Below are 18,606 nucleotides of genomic sequence, written 5' to 3'. Positions count from 1 at the left end.
AGTGCTCCTACCGTATATCATGATGGGGCAGAGAAGTATGGTTCTGAAAATTAAATTCATTAATTTCATTAAAGTAAATTTAATGGTTTAAAAAAGGTATATCTGAATCTTTAAAACTAAAAAGGAGTGTTTTTTAATTAGTTTCATGTTTTTCTTATGACTTTTCTCTTATTTGACTTTTTTTTTTTTACGTGTGTGTGTGTGTGTGTGTGTGTGTGTGTGTATGCATGCGTGTGTGGGAGAGAACTTAGCTCTTGGGAATGACATGTAAATCAATGCTATATTGAGTTTTTGTAAGCATAGGGGAGAAAAGTAGTCCTAAAAATGATGGGATACCACAGTCCTACCCTCATACTCAGTGTATGAGGTTTTACACAGCACATTTTGTAAGGTTCTTGACGAGCTTCGCGATAGCACCTTTTTGTGGTTGGGTTGTGAGCTACAGCCTTGTACTGATTTGTTAAGGATGTATTAATTCGTCTTGAACCTAAGACAAATCTCAACCCGCTTTACAGACTCTGTGGTTGTCAGAATGTTGCCTGTTCCCTACCCCAGACCCAACCCTGTTTCTTCTGCTGTCCTTCATTGCGGCTACGGCCCGGGCAGCGTGCTAGCAAGACGCATTCACAGTTGATTGTTCACAACTGCTACCTTCCAGAAGTGGAGGGAGGAGACACTGAGGAGGCGCCAAGCTGTGGTGGCAGAAAATGGATGAGCGAGGAGAAATTGATGACAAGGTCTTGGAACGGAAAATAGAAGACACCTTACAGAGCAAGGGTGTAAAACCCATCACACTTAAGAAATAATCTTAAATTTGGATGGGAACAAATTATAGACCTTTTGGTTTTCTTTCTCTGGAAGAACAGGGATTATAAAACCTTTGTCCTTTTGGTCCCCTCTTCAGACAGTTGTGGGTTGGGGTTAGGGGAAAATTTTATAACCGTGGAGCATTTTGTAACTGTGAAGTGCAACAGAAATGCTAAGTACTTTTTGCTGTTAATGTGGCCTTAACTGCCAGGGACTGCTCTGGAGCTAACGTGGAGAATTGAAGGGTAACGAGGATGGAGGGCCCTTGGCAGCAGAAGCCTAGAGGGGAGGACAGCAGCTCTTTCTGTGGCTTCTAGCTTTTTCTTTTAATTTTTTTTAATGTTTACTTTTGAGAGAGAAAGAGCACAAGTGGGAGAGGGGCAGAGAGAGAGGGAGATACAGAATCTGAAGCAGGCTCCAGGCTCTGAGCTGTCAGCACAGAGCCAGACGTGGGGCTTGAACTCACAAACCGAGAGATCATGACTGACGCCCAACCGACTAAGACCCCCAGGTGCCCCTAGCTTTTTCTAATCATGGTAAAAGTGCCTGGAGAACCAGATCTTATGAGTGGAAAGCACATTGCTGGCTTCTCTGCTCAGCATAACTAGTCCCTTGTAAGAAAACAGAGTTTTTGCCTTGTTGTCTTTGACCTTTATCTTCTCTTTGAATAACCAGCTCCATGGTGGTAACAAGACCTTTCCAAGGTAGGCTTGGTGGCAGTGACCCACTTTTGAGGTCGGATTTGGGTGGAGAAGTGCCTACAGTGAAGGATATTATTTAGAGTGATTAAAAACAACCCTCTTACTGATCTATGGGATACAGTCCACAGTCTTAATCAAAGCTTCCTTGGTGTTCCAGACATCTGTTGGCTATTTCACCCGTATCATTCTCCTGAGTCAAGGTCAGCTTCTGAACATTTTTCTCATACCTGACCTGTGTTCCTGTGGGTCAGTTAAAGAAAAATGCCTTGGACGCTCATGGGCTGGGGTTTATTAGAAGAGCAAAGACTCCCAGAGGCCCTTGAGTCAGCAGCTTCATGTGAGGTCTCTTCCCTTTCCTTCTTCCTCTCTGTTCTTTCATCCACCCCCAGTAAGCTGCTTCTTCCCTTCTCTTTCCTCCCCAGCCTTTCCTTCATTTACAGCAATCAATGGTATTAATTCATTCATTTAGCAAATATTTGTTGAGTGTCTGCTAAGAACAGGCTCCATTCCTGGCTCAGGGGACAGAGCAGTGAGTATATCCCCTACAATGGCCTATCAAGTCCTCATGATCTGTCCCTATGACCTCTGTGCCTCATCTCCTTCTCTCCCCTTACTTACTCCCTTTGTTCCTTACTCCATGGCTTTCTTGATGTTTCTCAAACACACCATTCTGCCATGGCTCCCCACTCTGCCTGGAAGACTCCTTAGAAATCTGTAGGGCTCATTCCCTCACCTTCTGGAGGATTTCACATCATTGTCAAATTCACATTGGGCCTTCTCTGAATACCTTGTGTGAAGTAGCCACCTCTGACCCTCTAATGTCTGATCACCCCTGCCTGATTTAATTTTTTCCACTGTACTTTTCACTTTCTGACTTAGTATATATTAACAAATTATTATTTTATTGTCTACCTCCCCTCACTACAGGTATGCTCCATGAAAACAGGGGCCGTATCCCCAGTGCTGAGAATAGTGTCTGAACATAGGCCTTAACAAATAGTCATTGAATGAAGACTGAATGAGTAAAAAGATGAATGATTGGGGAAATGAATGAAAATCCCAAGGTTTCTGACCTCAAAGAATGGTGCACTGGAGACATAAAATCAATAAGATAACTCTAGCTTGTGTATTCTGGTTGTGACTCAGGGACTGGGTTCTAGAGTCTGTCACAGTTCAAATCTCTGCTTCACTTAGTAGCTGTGTCTTCGAGGGCCAATTACCTCAGCTCTCTGGGCCTGGTTTTCTCATTTGCGAAGTATGAATAATAATAATAATAATAGCAGCATGGAGGATTATTGTGGGAATTAAATGAAACAATCCATATAGAGTGCTTAGCACGGTACCTGGTGTGTGGTAAGGAGCCAGTATTATCTGCCATTATTATTGGGTCACTTGCTGGAATCCAGTGGAGCCTGAAAAGTTCTTCAGCATTATCCCCATCCTGATCTGGTATTACTGAGACTTTTCTGTTATGGAGTGAAAATTAGAAAGTGCCTCCTACCAGAAAGACTGTCCCTGAGGACAACTTTATCGTAGGATTTCTTTGAACCACAAATGCTTCTGTCCCCTCTTCAAACACATATTAAACATTTCATTTGTTCAGATAGGCTCCAAACAATACTATCTGTCCCCTCTGGAAATAACTGTTTCCTGTTTAAATGTCAGCAACCAGTTAAACATTATGGGGTTTTTTTTTCTTGTAATTTTTAGGCCGCAGTAAATAATTGTTTAAGACTGTACTTTAAGAGGCATCTGTAAATCTTTATTTCGCCTTGTGATACAGGGAAAACCATGTCAAAAGTCGTTCTGACAATTTGTATTTTAATTTAAGTTTTATGAGTTCCCATTTAAAGAAGGCCAGTTTCTCATTGGCAAGCCTTCTTAAGAGGTTGAAGCTTTGATCTTAAATCCTAGGGAGACTGCAGAAATTGGAGGTGACATTGTTGACAAGTTTGTCTGTAGCTATTCTAGTGCCATTAATTAAACACACACACACCCCTTTTATTTACTCCCCTGGAGTAAATGAATTGAACTTGACTTTGGTTTTTGATTGGAAGCTATGAGAGGGTCCAGGAAACATCAAAGAAACGCTCTTAATCTAGTAAAACTGACTCTCAAATGACCTAGCTTGAACATTAAAGCGTTTTTGATTCCAGTGCGGGTCTAGTTTCTTTTCTGTAAGGCGTTAATTCCCTTTAATGATAAAAAAAAAAAGTGCAGGGGCAAATAATCATCCCCTCCGCATAAAATTCCAGAGGGTTATAGGCTCTTTAATTTTATCTCGCTTCTGAAGGTCTCCTTTGTAAAACTGTGTATGCGTTTTTCTCTTGTCTTTTTGTACTGCTTATACCTTTAAGATCTTAGAACTTTATTTCTTTTGCATTTCAATTTTAGATTTTTGGAATGGTCACAGCTGTCCTAAAGCTTTTTATGATCCTAGACCTTTAGGAATGAAGGCATGGACAGGTTAAGACAAAAAGCCAGATGGTGCCTTTGTAGCAACAGAGTAGTTGAGTAGCCTCGTAGTTGAGAGGTCTGTTTTCATGTCTGCTTGGGGAGCCCCACCAGACCATTCATTTGCCCCCAAACAAGTAGCCATCAGCCTGCCTCATGGGAGCCCAGCACCATTTGAAGCACTAAAGAGCAGTGAGCAAAAGAGACAGAAATCCTGTTCTCTTGGAGTTTATGTTCCAATGGACAATTAACACAATAACTAGGTTACACAGTCTCCACAGAAGACTGTGAAAGAAAATAAAGCAGTGTCATGGGGTGGGCAGGGGAAGCCTCACTGATAAAGTGACACTGGAGCAGAGACCCGCAGGAGCTGAGGGAGGGAGCTGTTGGCATGGGGGGTGGGGGGAAGGGCCCCAGTGAGCGCAGAGATTCTGAGGCAGGAGGATGCCTGGTGTGAGTGGAGCAGCAGGGAGGCCAGTGAGGCTGAGGAAAAGTGAGCGGGTGTAGGAGGCAAGGTCAGAGGAATCAGAGCAAGTCCCTTTGGGCCCTGTGAGGCAGGCGTGACTTTGGCCTTTCTTCAGAGTAAGACGGGAGCCACAGGAGGGTTCTGAGCAGAGCAGTGATGGGATGTGGTTTATGTTGAACAGGATTGCTGTGGCAGCTGGGCTGGATCCAAGAGACTGGTTAGGTGGCTTTGGCCTTGATCTAGACCAAAGGTGGTGGATGGAAGTGATCTAGACCAAAGCCAGGATGGAAGTGATGAGAAGTGTTTGGATTCAGGGTACGTTATAAAGGCAGAGCCCAAAGGATTTCCTGGTGGACGAGATGGAGAACAGCCTGGGCCCCTGGACTATGCACGCTTCACACGTGGTTTGCCTTCTTAGCGATGGTCCTCATTGGTCTCCAGAGTATTGTCAACCAGTCATTCTGGTCCTGATAAGGAATCTGTAGACACGCTGATGGCTGAGAGAAATATCCATGGGGTCTTCTGCACACACGTTCTGAGCAGATGGTACCAGGTTAATTAATAAGAGCTACCATCACTCACCAGTGTGAGTTGCTTAGTCCTTCTTGACACCATCTGACTGGACCTGTGGCATCACATTCTCAAAGGGGACCCGTGATAGGTCCTCACGTCATTCCAACCGGCAGCTTGGCCCTGAGTCTGAAAAATGTAGAGAAAGAACAGCGAAGTATGAGAAGCTACAGTGAAGACAAAGAAGAGGAAGATCAGGACATTTTTGGTACAAACAGCTCGAAAAAGAAATACCAGGAGCGGATCTTTCCCTTTGTGTCTCTCGTAGCTTCAGTTGGAATATAAAAGGTGTGGTATTTCACAGATAACCAGAGAGAATTAATGAACTAAGATAGAATATGACAAAAACAAAGATTCAGTCCCACATTTAGTCCCTGAGGGCTGGCGGGAGAAGAATTTGTGGGTCTCTCTCGTCAGATAGGTGGAAGCTACGGTGGCCGTCCCAGAGCCCTGCTCTTCACCCGCCCTGATCTTTCCTACTTCAATAAACCACAAAGTCTGTTGTGAGAGAAGATGAGTACATGGTTCACTCTGACGGTGGCCACGGAGAGAGCCAAAAAATCTGTTTGTTTAGGAGAAATCTCATTTCCCATCCCTGCCTTGCTCATACGGGGCTGAATACATCTTAATCTAAGTTCTTATCTCAGGAAAAGCGAAGGGTGGCCCTGGAAGCCCTCTGAATAGCAGGTGCAGACAGAATGAAGAGGGCTAGGGAGGGTGGAGGCCTGTGGAAAATATGTTCAGGAGGCCAAGAAGTCCATAAGGCTGATGAGCTCGAGAAAGGAACAGGTGCAGGGGAGGGGGGCCAATGCCTAAGGGTGCAGACTGGAACCTACCAGGATAGGGTGATAGGGAGACCAGATGGGCTGGAATTCGGTCAAACCAGATGGTGGGCTTTTATTTTTAAAAGGATTTGTAAATCCTAGGAACAAGGAACATAAGGGTACTGGGGCCTTTAATCCCATTAGTAGAGGACAAAAGTGTTCTCTTTAAAAATGTAAACCTACCAATTATAGAATTTCTCTTATCAAAACTTTGGGACAGAGTACCAGCTTGTGAAATGCCAAGAAATCTCTGGCTTCTTCATTGAGAGGAAGAGAGGAACTGCAGAAATAGGGCATTTGTTGTGAGTTACTGAAAAGCCTACTCCTCAAGAATTTAAAGTGTACATTTGGAACCAAACAAAATGTGATATATTTATACAAAAGAGTCTTGCTTACATATGGAGTGGGAAGGACAGCTAACTGTAATTAGGGACTGATTCGTTATTTAGTAAATTTTGAGTTTATAATGAGACAAATTAAAAAATTGTGAAGCACCTGTCACTTTCTAAAAAGTTGTCCCCCTGGGTCCCCTTCCCTGGTTCCCTGGCTCTTCTCCTGGTTGCATAAAAATTCTGTTCTTCAGCCCTTCTCTCAGCCTTTCCTGGAGGGTCCAGAATTACTTCCGTAACCCTTCTCCTCAGGGACTTCTCCTCGAGGAGACCAGACTCGTGAGCATAGCAGGGAGTCGTTACGGGGCACGTGTGGTGGTACGAGTGTGAGGGTGGCACAAGGCACAGGCAGGGCCACAAGGTCCTTCAGTAGATGGAGCAGAGGGCTGTGTCTCCAGCCCCCAAGGAACCTACCGTCTTTGCTGAATGTGACACCTGACCCTCCCTCTGAGAGGAAAAGCCTAAGTTCTTCCCAAGAATTTCAAAGAGATGTCAAATATTAAGGGAAAGTTTTAAGTAGTGCAATTCCTTGTTAAATCACTGTTTTTGGTTAGAGTATCCATATGCCCAATAAGTAAATCCCAGCACCATCAGTTTTTGATGCTATTGCATAAATATTTCTTTCCGTAATTACTCCTGAAAAGTGTGACGGTTATCTCATGTTTGCAATGGAATAGAGTTGCTTTCCAACCCCACTGAGTGGGTATTTTTGTTTTGATCCGTAAGGTATGGAAACCTGACAAGCCCAAACTGTGAAGAGGATGAAAGCCCCAGTTCATCAGAGTCTAAGATGGTAATCAGGAAGTAAGTATGCCTCTCTCTGCATTACAAGCTCTTAGTCAAGACTTATTATCTTAAAAGAATGTAATTCAGCAGAGTTTTTTTTTTATTCCTTTCTAATGTTGTCATGGATTTTCTTGTAATGAGTAAAATCATACAGTTATATTTTGACCATCCAGTGATAATTCATTTATTCATCCAATAAAAATGTATCAGGCATCTGCCATGTGCCAGGCCCTGTGCTAAGGGGAACAGCTATGAACAAAATAAGTTAAGTCTCCGCTCTTATGAAGTTGGTATTTTAGCAGAGGGACAAGGAATCCACACAAAAAAGAATGCAGTAGGGTAAAGGGGGCTAGATCCTGATGGAGAGTTTGATTCACAGAGGGTGCCAGGAGTGGACTTTCTGATCCGGTGGCATTGGAGCAGAGTCCTGAATGGGGTACGGGCTCGGCTTTGTGAATATCCAGGCAGGGAAAATATGGAAAATGCTCTGAGGCGGGAGCAGTGTTGGAGAAGTGGTAGGGAGATGAATGAGGCAAGAGCAGGTGCCAGAGGATGAGATCTATAAGGTAGTGGGGGCCCCAGACCACATGGGGACTTGAAGGCCTCGGGCAGGATGTTCAATTTTATTCTAAGGAACTAAGGAACATAAGAATTTAGAGGTTCTACGAAGAGCAGGGCTATGGCCTGATTTATATTTCTGAAGGTTTTTATGCATCTATGTGGAAAATAGACTCTGGCGGTGGACGGGGGCAAGAGCGGCAGCAAGGAGCCTGGTTAGGACACTTACAAGGGTCCAAGCAAGGGCTGCTGGTAGCATGGACTTTCGGAGGAAGAGGAGTGGGGTGGTGGTGGTGGTGCTATTAGTAGTGATAGTAGTAGTAAAAGCAGGAGTGACTTGTAGGAACAGCTTCTGCAGAGATCTTGAAGGTGTTTCTAGGAGGTTGTACCGATGAAGTGGACGGGGCATCTGAGAGAAAAAGAGGCCAGGACACCTCCAAGGGTTGTGGTGTAAGCATCTGATAGAGCAGAACCTTGGCTTTATGAGAGAAGAAAGACTGGCAAAGAGGAGCAGTATGGTGGGGAGCATGTGTCAAGAATTTCGTCTTAGACATACTAATTTTGAGACCGTTGGATGAGTCTAGATGGTTGGGAGAAGTCTGGACTGGAGGTACAAATCTGGGCATCCTCAGTTTATACCTGGTGTTTAAGGCTAGCAGGCCAGGCGTGCCCTCCTGGGAACAAAGGGCAGATAGAGAAGAGGAAGGTCCAGAGACTGAGCCTTGGTTTCCTCCAGTATTTAGAGTCAGGAAAGTAGAGGGTCCAGTAAGAGGAGCCTGGAACAGAGCAGCCAGTGGGGAAGGAGAAGAAAGAAGAAGTTGTGTCCAAAAGACAAGCAAAGAAGGAGTTTTGGGGGGGGGGTGCTGCTGTGACCAATTATATCCATTACTGCTCAGATATCAAGCAAGAGGAGCCTGGGAAGCAACTACTGTGTTTGCAACATGTTGGTCTTTGGTCCCCTTGACAAGTGCAGCTGTCGTGGATGGAGGTGTGTGTGGGTCAAGAGAGGACAGAAGTTCGGAGAAGTTTTTCTATAAGAGAAGAGAAATGGGCAGGAGGATGATCTGGAGCAAAGGAGAGTTTTTTTTCAGTGTGTGTGTGTGTGTGTGTGTGTGTGTGTGTGTGTGTTAGCACTAGGTGATAGTTTAATCTGATGAGAATAGTGTGGGAGACACTGAAGAAACATGCAGGGGTGCAGGCCACTATAGGAGTGATGTTCTTGAGTAGATGGGCTGTATGCCAGGGTGCTTGAAAGTACTCTTAGTAAGTATTCATTCTTGGAGCCAAAAGTTTGGGCGGTTAATCCTATGGAATATTTTAACTCCTCAGAGGATTGACCGATGGAATCCTTTCTTCAGAAGCCAAAGATGTGAAGCTTAGAAAATTGAGTATCTTTTTAAGTCCTGAGTTAGGGAGTTTTATTATTTTATTGGATGGGCCATAACCTTCCAGAAAACCAGACAAACCAGTGTAGTTTTTTGAACGTCCAATGCAAGATGTGGTAAGTGGAACACATACTTTTATTCTTAGAGGGCTTGGGGAGGCTTCTTGGAGGAGGTGACAATTTGAGGTAGGCTCTGAAGGAGGGTGAAAATTTTGGTGGTAGGGCCATCTAGGCAGAGGGAACAGTGGGACCAAATCAGGGACACGCAGTGTATGTGACATTTTGGGAACAACACAGAACTGGTGTGGCTGCTTCATGATGGTGTCTGTACCAGGATGAGGGGAGTTGTAGAACCAAAGCTATCGCGAAGGGGGTTAATTTTCTCAAGAGAATAGGACGATCCCTGCTAAGCAGTAGACAGCCCTGAAAAGTTTTTGTAGGAAGGAACCAGTATAATCAAATAGGTGATCTGGGGACATGGCTTAGACGTACAGACTTCTTACTTAGAGTGTGGTCCATGTGCCAGCAGCATTGGCACCACCTGGGAGCTTGCTAGAAATGCAGAATTTCTGGCCTTACTGCAGACCTGGATTAGAATCTGCATTTCAGGAAGATCCTTGAGTGATTCTGCACATTTTAAGGTTTCAGAGTCATAGGATTAGGGGTTTCGTTGTACATTTTGTTTATTCACGAAAACTTAACTGAAATAGTAATTTTTTAAAAGAACCTCTTCAAATAAAAAGAAATTAATGTTTATTTTATTTTTGAGAGAGAGAGAGAGAGAGAGAGAGAGAGAGAGAGCAAGTTTGAGCAGGGGAGGGGCAGAGAGAGAGGGAGACACAGAATCTGAAACAGGCTCCAGGCTCCGAGCTGTCAGCACAGAGCCGGATGTGGGGCTCAAACTCACGAACCGCGAGATCATGACCTGAGCCGAAGTCGGTTGCTTAACTGACTGAGCCATCCAGGCGCCCCAGAGAAGAACCTTTTTATATATATTTTTAAGCATAAACAAAGGAGGGATACTGTAAGAATTGAGTGGCCAGCTTGTCAAATGTTCCCTCCACCTGTGACCACATGTAGAAATAAGTGTGTCGTTATCCACAGATTTTGGAGTTGAGTCAGATCTGGAGCTATCATTCAGCTAGCCACCAAGGAGAGTAACAGTCTGAAAAATATCCAGAGCTTTTCTGTTTCCCAGGGAGTGTTTTGAGATTAAATAGGTTTCTGGGGAAGTAGCAAGTTAAAGAAAATTGGTTTGTACCCTGGATGTGAAGAATTCTGCTCATTATTTTAAAGTCCTATTCTAAAACTTCCTTGAACTTGATTGTATGCCAGGAACAGTGATGTGGGGGAGACTCCAGGATAAGCTGTTTTAAAGGGCTTTACAGTTTTAAGCATATGAGTCCTTAACAAAGAGCTTCACATAGAACTCCCCTGAGGGGTCCATCATCTGGGGACAATGGTCCTTTCCTAAAGCCTCACAATGAATTGGTAGAAAGTTCTTGACCCTTTTCCTCAGACTGAGTTGCTTTTTAAAAAAATTATGCCTGATGAAAATATGCTACTTTATCTTATAATGGACCACTCTGTCCTACAAATGCTGGAATGCTAAAATCCCTTCTCTCTGCTGACCTCTTTCTTCCTTTCATTCTCCTGCTTCCCAGCTGCTTCCTCTCCCCCTCCCAACTTCTCCTTTTTTTATTTTTCATCTCATTTCACCGTTGTCTTTTTGCTTTTTCTAAAGTTACCCTTCTCCTAATCATTTCTGTGGCTGGAGAGGGTCACTGCTTTGTCTTTCTGAGAGAATATCGGGGCATCTCCTTCTTTCCATATGTCACATATTGCAAGTTCCTCCATCATCACAGAGCTCTGGCACCTGAGATGTAGCAACGACCCAAGGCTTCCTAATGCCGGATGCATGTGTAGAAGACCTGGGTCTCTGGCAATGCTCAGTGGGCTGGTTTTGTCCCCAGAGGATATTTGGAAATATCTGGAGACGTTTTTGTTGTCTTAACTGGTGGTGGGTGGGGGATGCTATCGGCATCGGGCGGGTAGAGGCCAGGATCTCTGTGAAACGTTCTACGGTGCACAAGACAGCACCGCCCTCCAACAAAGAATGCCCTGCCTCTAAGTGTCATAGTGCGTAGGTAGGAAACCCTGCTATATGGCGATGAGGCTGCAGTCCTCAAGTGAAAACCCTCTTTATTTATGAGTATCTAGATCTGGGTGAAAATAGGACCATGCTTATCTGGGGATTTCTTTATTCGTGTCCCGTCTTGTACTGAGGTGAACCAAATGCCAAGGTGGCCCAGAAGCCAGCCTCATAGGAGGTGAAGGGCCTTGGGTGAGAAGCCTGGAGAACTGAGGTTTGAGTCCCTCATCAATTACTGTCACTTCCCCTCTAGATGACCTAGCCACCTCACCTCCCTCGGTTTCAGCTTCTTGACCTGAAAAATGAAGTGCTCGGAACGTAAGCTGAGGCCCTTTCAAGTGTAACGACATCGAGGATAAAACTTATTTAGCTTTCTCTTCATCTTTTCAAAAATGAACATGAATATCAGAAATAGAGATATGGCCCAAATATTGAGCTTTTGAGAGGTACCCCGGACTGCTTTTTTCGATCAGAGAGGCTGTGCAGCCAGCTTTGATGAAATAGAAAAACAAAATAGACAGCTTCTTTGAGTTGCTTGTTATGACTCATGACATCATAACTGGTCGTGATGATACTAAGTACAGAGATGAGCTCAAGCACTGTATTGTGGGGTACAGTGAGCAGGACATAATGCCTACTGTTTTCCTTTGCTGTGAATCTGTCTTCTAGTGATTTCAGGTGGGAAACAGACAGTGGGAATTCAGTAACTTTCTAAGAGGTAAACATTGTGTTTTAGGGCAATGCCTTCAGTTCTGCAGATGGGGTGTAGTATGGGTGGGGAATCACCACTGAAAAACCCTCAACTATTATTTGGTTTTCCATTTTTAATGTAAAGCATAGAGCAAGGCTTACGTTTCATACAGTGTCCCAAAATCCCGAGATAACCATCTTCCCTGTATTTCTAAATCAACCTTTTGGAGGATAAAAGAACTTAGAAGAAGGAAAACGTGGACATACAGATGGAACAGTCAAGATGAAAGATTGGTTCCTAGTGCCTTGGATCACAATTGAGTAGTATTCTTCATGAATTTCAAAAAGTATCAGATTGTGCTGTGACTCCCACTTGTTAATTCCAGTCCTGAGTGTGCCCAGTTCAGGCTTTGTGCAGTATCGAGAACCTTTAGAGTTATCCAGCCAAAACAAGAATTCCTTGAGTTGCAAGGAATTCAACTTCCAAGGCCTCTGGATGTTGGAATCTGCCACACAGTGATTTCTGATGTTAGCACCAGACTGTTGTATGTAATAAGCATACCATGTTTATTTCTACAATCCCTAAGCTTGCAACTATTTGGAAATCAGGAAACTCACTTCCTGTGACAGAAGAAAACATCTCTGCCCACATTCATCCCACCTGTGGCCTTTTCCTCCTTCCTGCTGACACTTTTACACAATAAAATGCTGTCTATTTAGAATAATAAAATCAGAACCAGATGGAAAAGGATACTTTCCCTAGTGCAGATTTATTACCAGCATTGAATTCAGAAGTGAAGAGAATGTAAAGAAGGGGTATTAGCCTTACAGAACCTCGACACCATGAATCTTCATTCTCTGAAATGGATCTAAAATCAGAATATGTATGTAGGTATGTGTCACCTATCTTTGTCTGTCTGTCTATCTATCTATCTATCTATATCTATAATACTTAATTTAAAGAGGTTTAAGACTCCTTAGGAAATGACACTTTTTAAATTTCTTTAATGACTATTGTAATGTAGAAATAGTTCTGTTTCCTTTTCTTTTATTGACTCTCATCACTTCCCTTCTGGAGTGCTGTGTTTTGTTTTCTCAACCTCTTTACCACAGCAGTGCTCTAAACTGTTGAAATCATTCTGCTCTCATCTCTGCACATTCAGATGATGTGAATGTCATTCTTGTAATCTTTTCCCAGAAGTTGTAAATAGTGACTCCAGATTTTAGTCACCAGTGAAGAGTCATATAAATAGTAGCAATCCAAGACATTGGAAACACTTTAAAGAAAAGGGAGATGAGTTAAAGAAGGCTGGCTGTGATTCCTTAATGCCTGAGAAACTTTACAGTGGAAAGTATTAAAAAATCTTCCCAGAGAGTTTGCGACTAATATTCATTGCAGTAAATTCAAGTACCCTAAGAAAGCAGTTGAAATTAATATGGTGATTTTTTATTATAATTTTTTTCATGTGTATTTTTGAAAGAGTGCAGTGTGTGTGTGTGTGTGTGTGTGTGTGTGTGCACGCACACGCGTGCGCATGCACGCGGGAGATGGGCAGGGAGAGAGGGAGACAAAGGATCCGCAGTGAGCTCAAGGCGGAGCTCAGACTCACGAACCATGAGCTCATGATGTGAGCTGAAGTTGGATGCTTAACCAACTGAGCCACCCAGTTGTCCCAAAATTAATGTGCCAATTTTAACAATGGGGCAAAGAAAGAGAGGTAAAGAACAGAGCAAAAATAATATTTAAAACTTGAAATTGAAAAGAATGAGAGGCTCTAATGTGAAAGGGATATTTTTAAAAAGTAAAATGAAAGAATGGAGAAATAATATGTTGTATAAAAGAGCCTGGTATTGTCTTTAAAACATCCATAGTGGACAAGGAAAAATAGAAAGCATACTTTCAAAAGTCATTGAAATCTTGAATCAAATTGTGCATTTAAGGGAAGGGAGTAGAAACTAGTTTTCTAAGAATTAAGGAGTAAAAAAGAACGTTGGCAATCAGTGGTTCAGAAAGAAGAAAAATCAGCCACCTAAGAATCTCCTGGGGTTCTCCAAATGTGGGAGAATGGCAAACAGGCATCCCAGCCACCTCTGTCACTTGATTTGCCCTTCATCACCCTGGCCACCACCCCTGGCTGCAGTTTGTGGTGTGCTAACTAGTGTGGGGCCTTCTTCTGGGTGCTTTGTATCTTCTTTTACCATCACAGATATGCTGTGAGATGTTGTCTTCATTTTATAGGTGTCAGTGGAAGCCTCAGAAAAGTTTGGGGGGGTGCCCGGGTGGCTCAGTTGGTTAAGCGTCTGACTTCAGCTCAGGTCATGATCTCATGGTCTGTGAGTTCAAGCCCTGCATTGGGCTCTGTGCTGACAGCTCAGAGCCTGGAGCCTGCTTTGGATTCTGTGTCTCCCTGTCTCTCTCTCTCTCTCAATCTGCCCCTCTCCTGCTCACTGTCTATCTCTCCCTGTCTCTCAAAAATAAACAAACATTTTTTTTTAAAAACTTCTAAAAAAATTTTTTAAAAAAGAAAAGTTTGGGGCATCTGGGTGGCTCAGTCGGTTAGACATCTGATTCTTGGTTTTGGCTCAGGTCGTGATCTCACAGTTTGTGAGTTCGAGCCCCTCATCAGGCTCTGCACTGACAGCATGGAACCTGCTTGGGACTTCTCTCTCCCTCTCTCTCTGCCCCTTCCTGGCTCTCTCTCTCTCTCTCAAAATATAAATAAACATGAAAAAAAGTTATATATTTTGACTAAAACCAAGCAGCTGGTTAAATGAACTCTGGTATTTGAACTCAGGCCCGATGGACTCCAAGACCTAGGCTGCTCACCATTTTGCTCTTGGGCTTGCCATTTCAAACTGAACATCAGGATCTCAGGTGCTTGTGCTTTTTCACCCCATGTATGCTTCTGTCACAGTAACCGGGTTGCAGCCAGAAGTACACAAAGAACTAAGGTATATTATCACTACTGTGACTAGTGTTTTAGCTTGTTAGCATCCTGAGATCTCTTAATTTGGGATTATTTACTGTAATGTACCCTGTGTTGTTTTGCCTGGCTTTATTACTGAATGAACACCCTAAGCAAGGTCCCCAGACAGCTGTTAGAAATGTGGAAGTCAGGCTTGCTTCCTGGGGAAGGAGATGGGTTGCAGGATGTGAGGAAAGAAGAAGGAAGATCACATTGGTCAGGCCCCTCAATCTGAGTGCCTGCTTCCTGTTCTTAGGGCCTTGTAGCATCTTTCATTACCAATGGAAACGCCATCCTGATGGTGAAAAGTATAGAATGCCTCAGCAGTGTTTTCATTAGAGGCCTATCTATAACATAAAAACACCCTTCTTGGACTATGAGGGATGGGAGAATAACGAGCTGCTGAGGTCCCTGAAGAACAATTTTGGCGAGTGGCAGCGTCCCTTTGTAATAGTAATAGCTAGAGATCATTGACTGCTGAGTAGGAATAGTCCCTGTGTTAAGTACTGTATATCCTTTTAATATTCACATAATAACTCCATGTATTACTAGCGCTCTCTCACAGATGAGGAGTCTGAGACAGAGAGAGGTTAAGTAGCATACCCAAGGTCATACAGGGAGTAAGTGAAAGCTGGGATTTAGAGCCCGGCCTTGCCCTCTACATTCCATGGCCTCTACTTCCTTCCCGTTGATAAAAATGAGATGGGTTATTCTTAAGAACTTAGGTCAGACTCTCCTGTTTGTGTTTTTTTCTTAAAATTAAGATTTTTTCACAACAGTTTTGGATTTCTGTAAAAATCGAGCAGATAGTAGAGTTCCCATACACCTCCCTCAGTTCCCCCTACTATTCTCACGTGAATATAGCACATTTGTTACAGCGAATGAACCAGTATTGCTACATTGTTAACTGAAGTCCATAGTTTATTCAGATTTCCGTACTTTTTACCGATGTCCTCTTTCTGTTCCAGGATCCCGTTCAGGATACCATATTCCATTTAGTTTGTCATATCCCCATAGACTCCTCTTGTCTCCATAGACTCACTCCTCTTGTCCATGACAGTTTCTCAGACTCTTCTGGGTTTTGATGACCTTAACGGTTTTGAGGTCAGATGTATTGTAGGATGCCCCTTTATTGGACTTTTTTTCTCATAATTAGACTGGATTTATGAGTTTTCGAGAGGAATCTTACAGAGATAAAATGCCATTCTCATCACATGATGTCAAGGACACACACCGTCAGCATGATTTATGACCATTGTTGGCCTTGATTACATGGCTGCAGTAGTAGTTCTCAGATTTCTCCATGGAGAGCATCTGCCCTCCACACTCTTCCTTCCCGTACTGTGTTATTTGGAAGGAAGTCACTATGCACAACCTTCAATTAAGGACTGGGGAGTTTTGCGCCTCCTCTGTTAGGGTGAAGTATCTAATCAATGTATTTGGAAAACTTCTGTGTGGGATGTTTGTTACCCCCATTTATTAGTTTATTTAATCATCTAGATCAGTATGAAGTAGGTGGGTACTTTTTTTGTGCTTTGGGTTATAATATGATGCTAGTTTATTTCTTGCTCAGATTGTTCCTGTTTTGGCCACTGGGAGCTCTTTTGGTAGACTCCCGTGCACTTTGACATGTACTTGTAGCATTTGTGGGGTTATTTGGTTGTTTGAGGCCTTCTTACTTTCTGGCACTACACGATGCCCTAGGCTCATCTTCTAGATTTCCTGCCCCCGACCTAAAATCAGCCATTTCTTAAGGAGCCGTGGTTCTTTTCATTGGAGAATGGCATCAGAATCCAAGATTCGCAGCTGACAGGGCTAGATTTATGTTTCCACAAATTACCAATTACGTAAATACAGATATTTATGTGTAACATTTTGTATCTATATTATGTTTAACACAAGTTCTTGCTGATGCCTTCAGTTCTAACCTGCTACCACATAGATCGCTCTAGTCTGCTCCCCTTGCTTATTTGTAAATTTCCTCTGCGACAGCGAGAAAAATGGCTTCCACCATCTGCCAGATATTTACTTAATTGTTCACTTTCGGTTATACATGTATAGCAGTATCGGAGTTGTTAACTCATACCCTAGCGGGAAACAACTTGATCAACTAGAACATGGTGCTTATGTATAGTTCCTTTGGCTTTAGCCCTTGGTCTTATAGACTGCCCTTCTTCTTTTTTAAAATAATGAAAATAGCTAATATTTTTTGAGGACTTACTATGTCCTAGGAACTATTCTAAATACTTTGCATGTATTATTGCTTGGCCTCACAACAATTCTACGAGGAGGCATGTGTTATTCCCATTTTACAGATGAGGAAGCTGAGGCACAAAGAGGCTAGGTTACAGCTAGTAAGCCACAGAACCAGGATCCCAGTTAGGCGCTCCAGAGACTGTTTACCACATTGGCTGTACTGCTCATGAACAACGGGCACTTCAGAACCCTTTCAGTTTAGTTTTGTTTGTTTGTTTTTTTCCTTTTCTAGTGGAGTGCAGTCACTGACACACTGGATAAGGTTTGGTGATCTGGAGTTAGATCTGTGCACAATAATTCTCTTCAGTTTCTATAAATTTGCCTTCAGATATCAGGGCCCGCACATCTAGTTTGGGAATAAAGGAGTGGACCAACACGCCTGACTTTGGCTAATTGGTTTCAGGCTTGTCTCTTCCCATTCTTGGTCCTTCCCCACCCATATTTACTGTGTATTTCTGTGTGTCCTTTCTATCACGGTCTTCCTCCCCCTCCCCCTTGCCTTGGAGCTTTTTCTCTGTAACTGCCTCATGGCCCCTCACTGGTTTCTGTGCCATGGGCTTGCCTGATGCTTAGCACTGACTCTGGCCCTGTTTGCATTTACTTTCCTGACACTCCTAATTCCTCTTTCGCTTACCCTCCTCGTGTTCTAATCCCTGCTCAGCCTCTGTACCAAAACACACGCTGGAAATGTACAAGAAAGCATCGCAAGACGACCTTGACAAGTCCAGATAGTAATGCTTCCATCTTTTCCAGGCTTTTTCAGAAAAAAAGAGAAACACATTTTCTGTAGCCTCCTTTGTTCTTTCTCATCAGGGAAACCTTCTAGCCAGAGGTCTCAGAGGCAGCCTCTAAAGGGCAGCCTTCTCTGAAAAGGAAAATCTGCTCTGTGACTAGAACAAGGTGGAGGGGTCTAGCTCAGAGTCAGTGTCAAGGTCACTTTGCTTTCTTCCCCTGAAGGGCAAAGTGCATTGGCTCCCTCCCTCAGGGCTTTGTAGTGTCACCTGCCACATTGATCCAAAGGCCCACCCTCCCCATGGATGTTCTTACCTTTTCTTTATGTGTTAGGAAAAGATCCGGTTTTTGGAGAATATCCTAACATAGAAAAACATTTCACTGCTTTTGAAAAAATGGTCCCATATCTTATTAAGTAACAATAAATTATGATCTCAAATAGACTTCTGGGGAGAGGAAAGAACTCTAAATGGACAAAGTTATTCTTTTTGTCATAGTAATCCTATTTCTTGGCTGGGAGCTTATACATCATGGGAGAGATGACTTCATATTTTGAAAATTTCTCATTAAGCCTTTTACCAATTGTAGAATATTTTACTACCAGTGGGATTTTAATATGATTTAATACATATGCATTCAAATCCCTGTATGTATTTAAATATCTGTGGTTTGAGCATACTAGCAGCCTAGACAGTCAGCCCTCTTACTGCATTGCATGCCTGAAGGTCCCCACGGTGGCCGTCAGTTCTGTACTTTTTCCTTGTACCTCTCAGCTAAGGCATCTGTCTAGTATTTTCCAACCAGGTGTTACGAAGTGTGATTTCTGTTTGGCTAAGAAATCAAATGAGTGTTCCATTCCTCCCCTCTCTTC

The 18,606-nt window shown here is 43.2% G+C and overlaps 1 protein-coding gene across 2 annotated transcripts in view; it reads left to right on the top strand.

The window, feature by feature from the left end:
* The window catches only part of RGL1 (ral guanine nucleotide dissociation stimulator like 1), a 257,439-nt gene that overhangs the window by 186,072 nt on the left and 52,761 nt on the right, over positions 1 to 18,606 (top strand). For both annotated transcript variants that reach the window (XM_049634098.1, XM_049634097.1), the window contains one exon: positions 6,938 to 7,015. In XM_049634098.1, coding sequence (XP_049490055.1) covers positions 6,938 to 7,015 — 78 coding nt within the window. The remainder of the gene's footprint in view (positions 1 to 6,937; positions 7,016 to 18,606) is intronic.

This window comes from Panthera uncia, chromosome F1 (assembly GCF_023721935.1).
Source record: "Panthera uncia isolate 11264 chromosome F1, Puncia_PCG_1.0, whole genome shotgun sequence".
In the NCBI taxonomy this organism is placed as follows: Eukaryota; Metazoa; Chordata; class Mammalia; order Carnivora; family Felidae; genus Panthera; species Panthera uncia.
The sequence above is the reverse complement of the archived record's forward strand: the minus strand, read 5'-3'. Positions and strand labels throughout refer to the sequence as shown.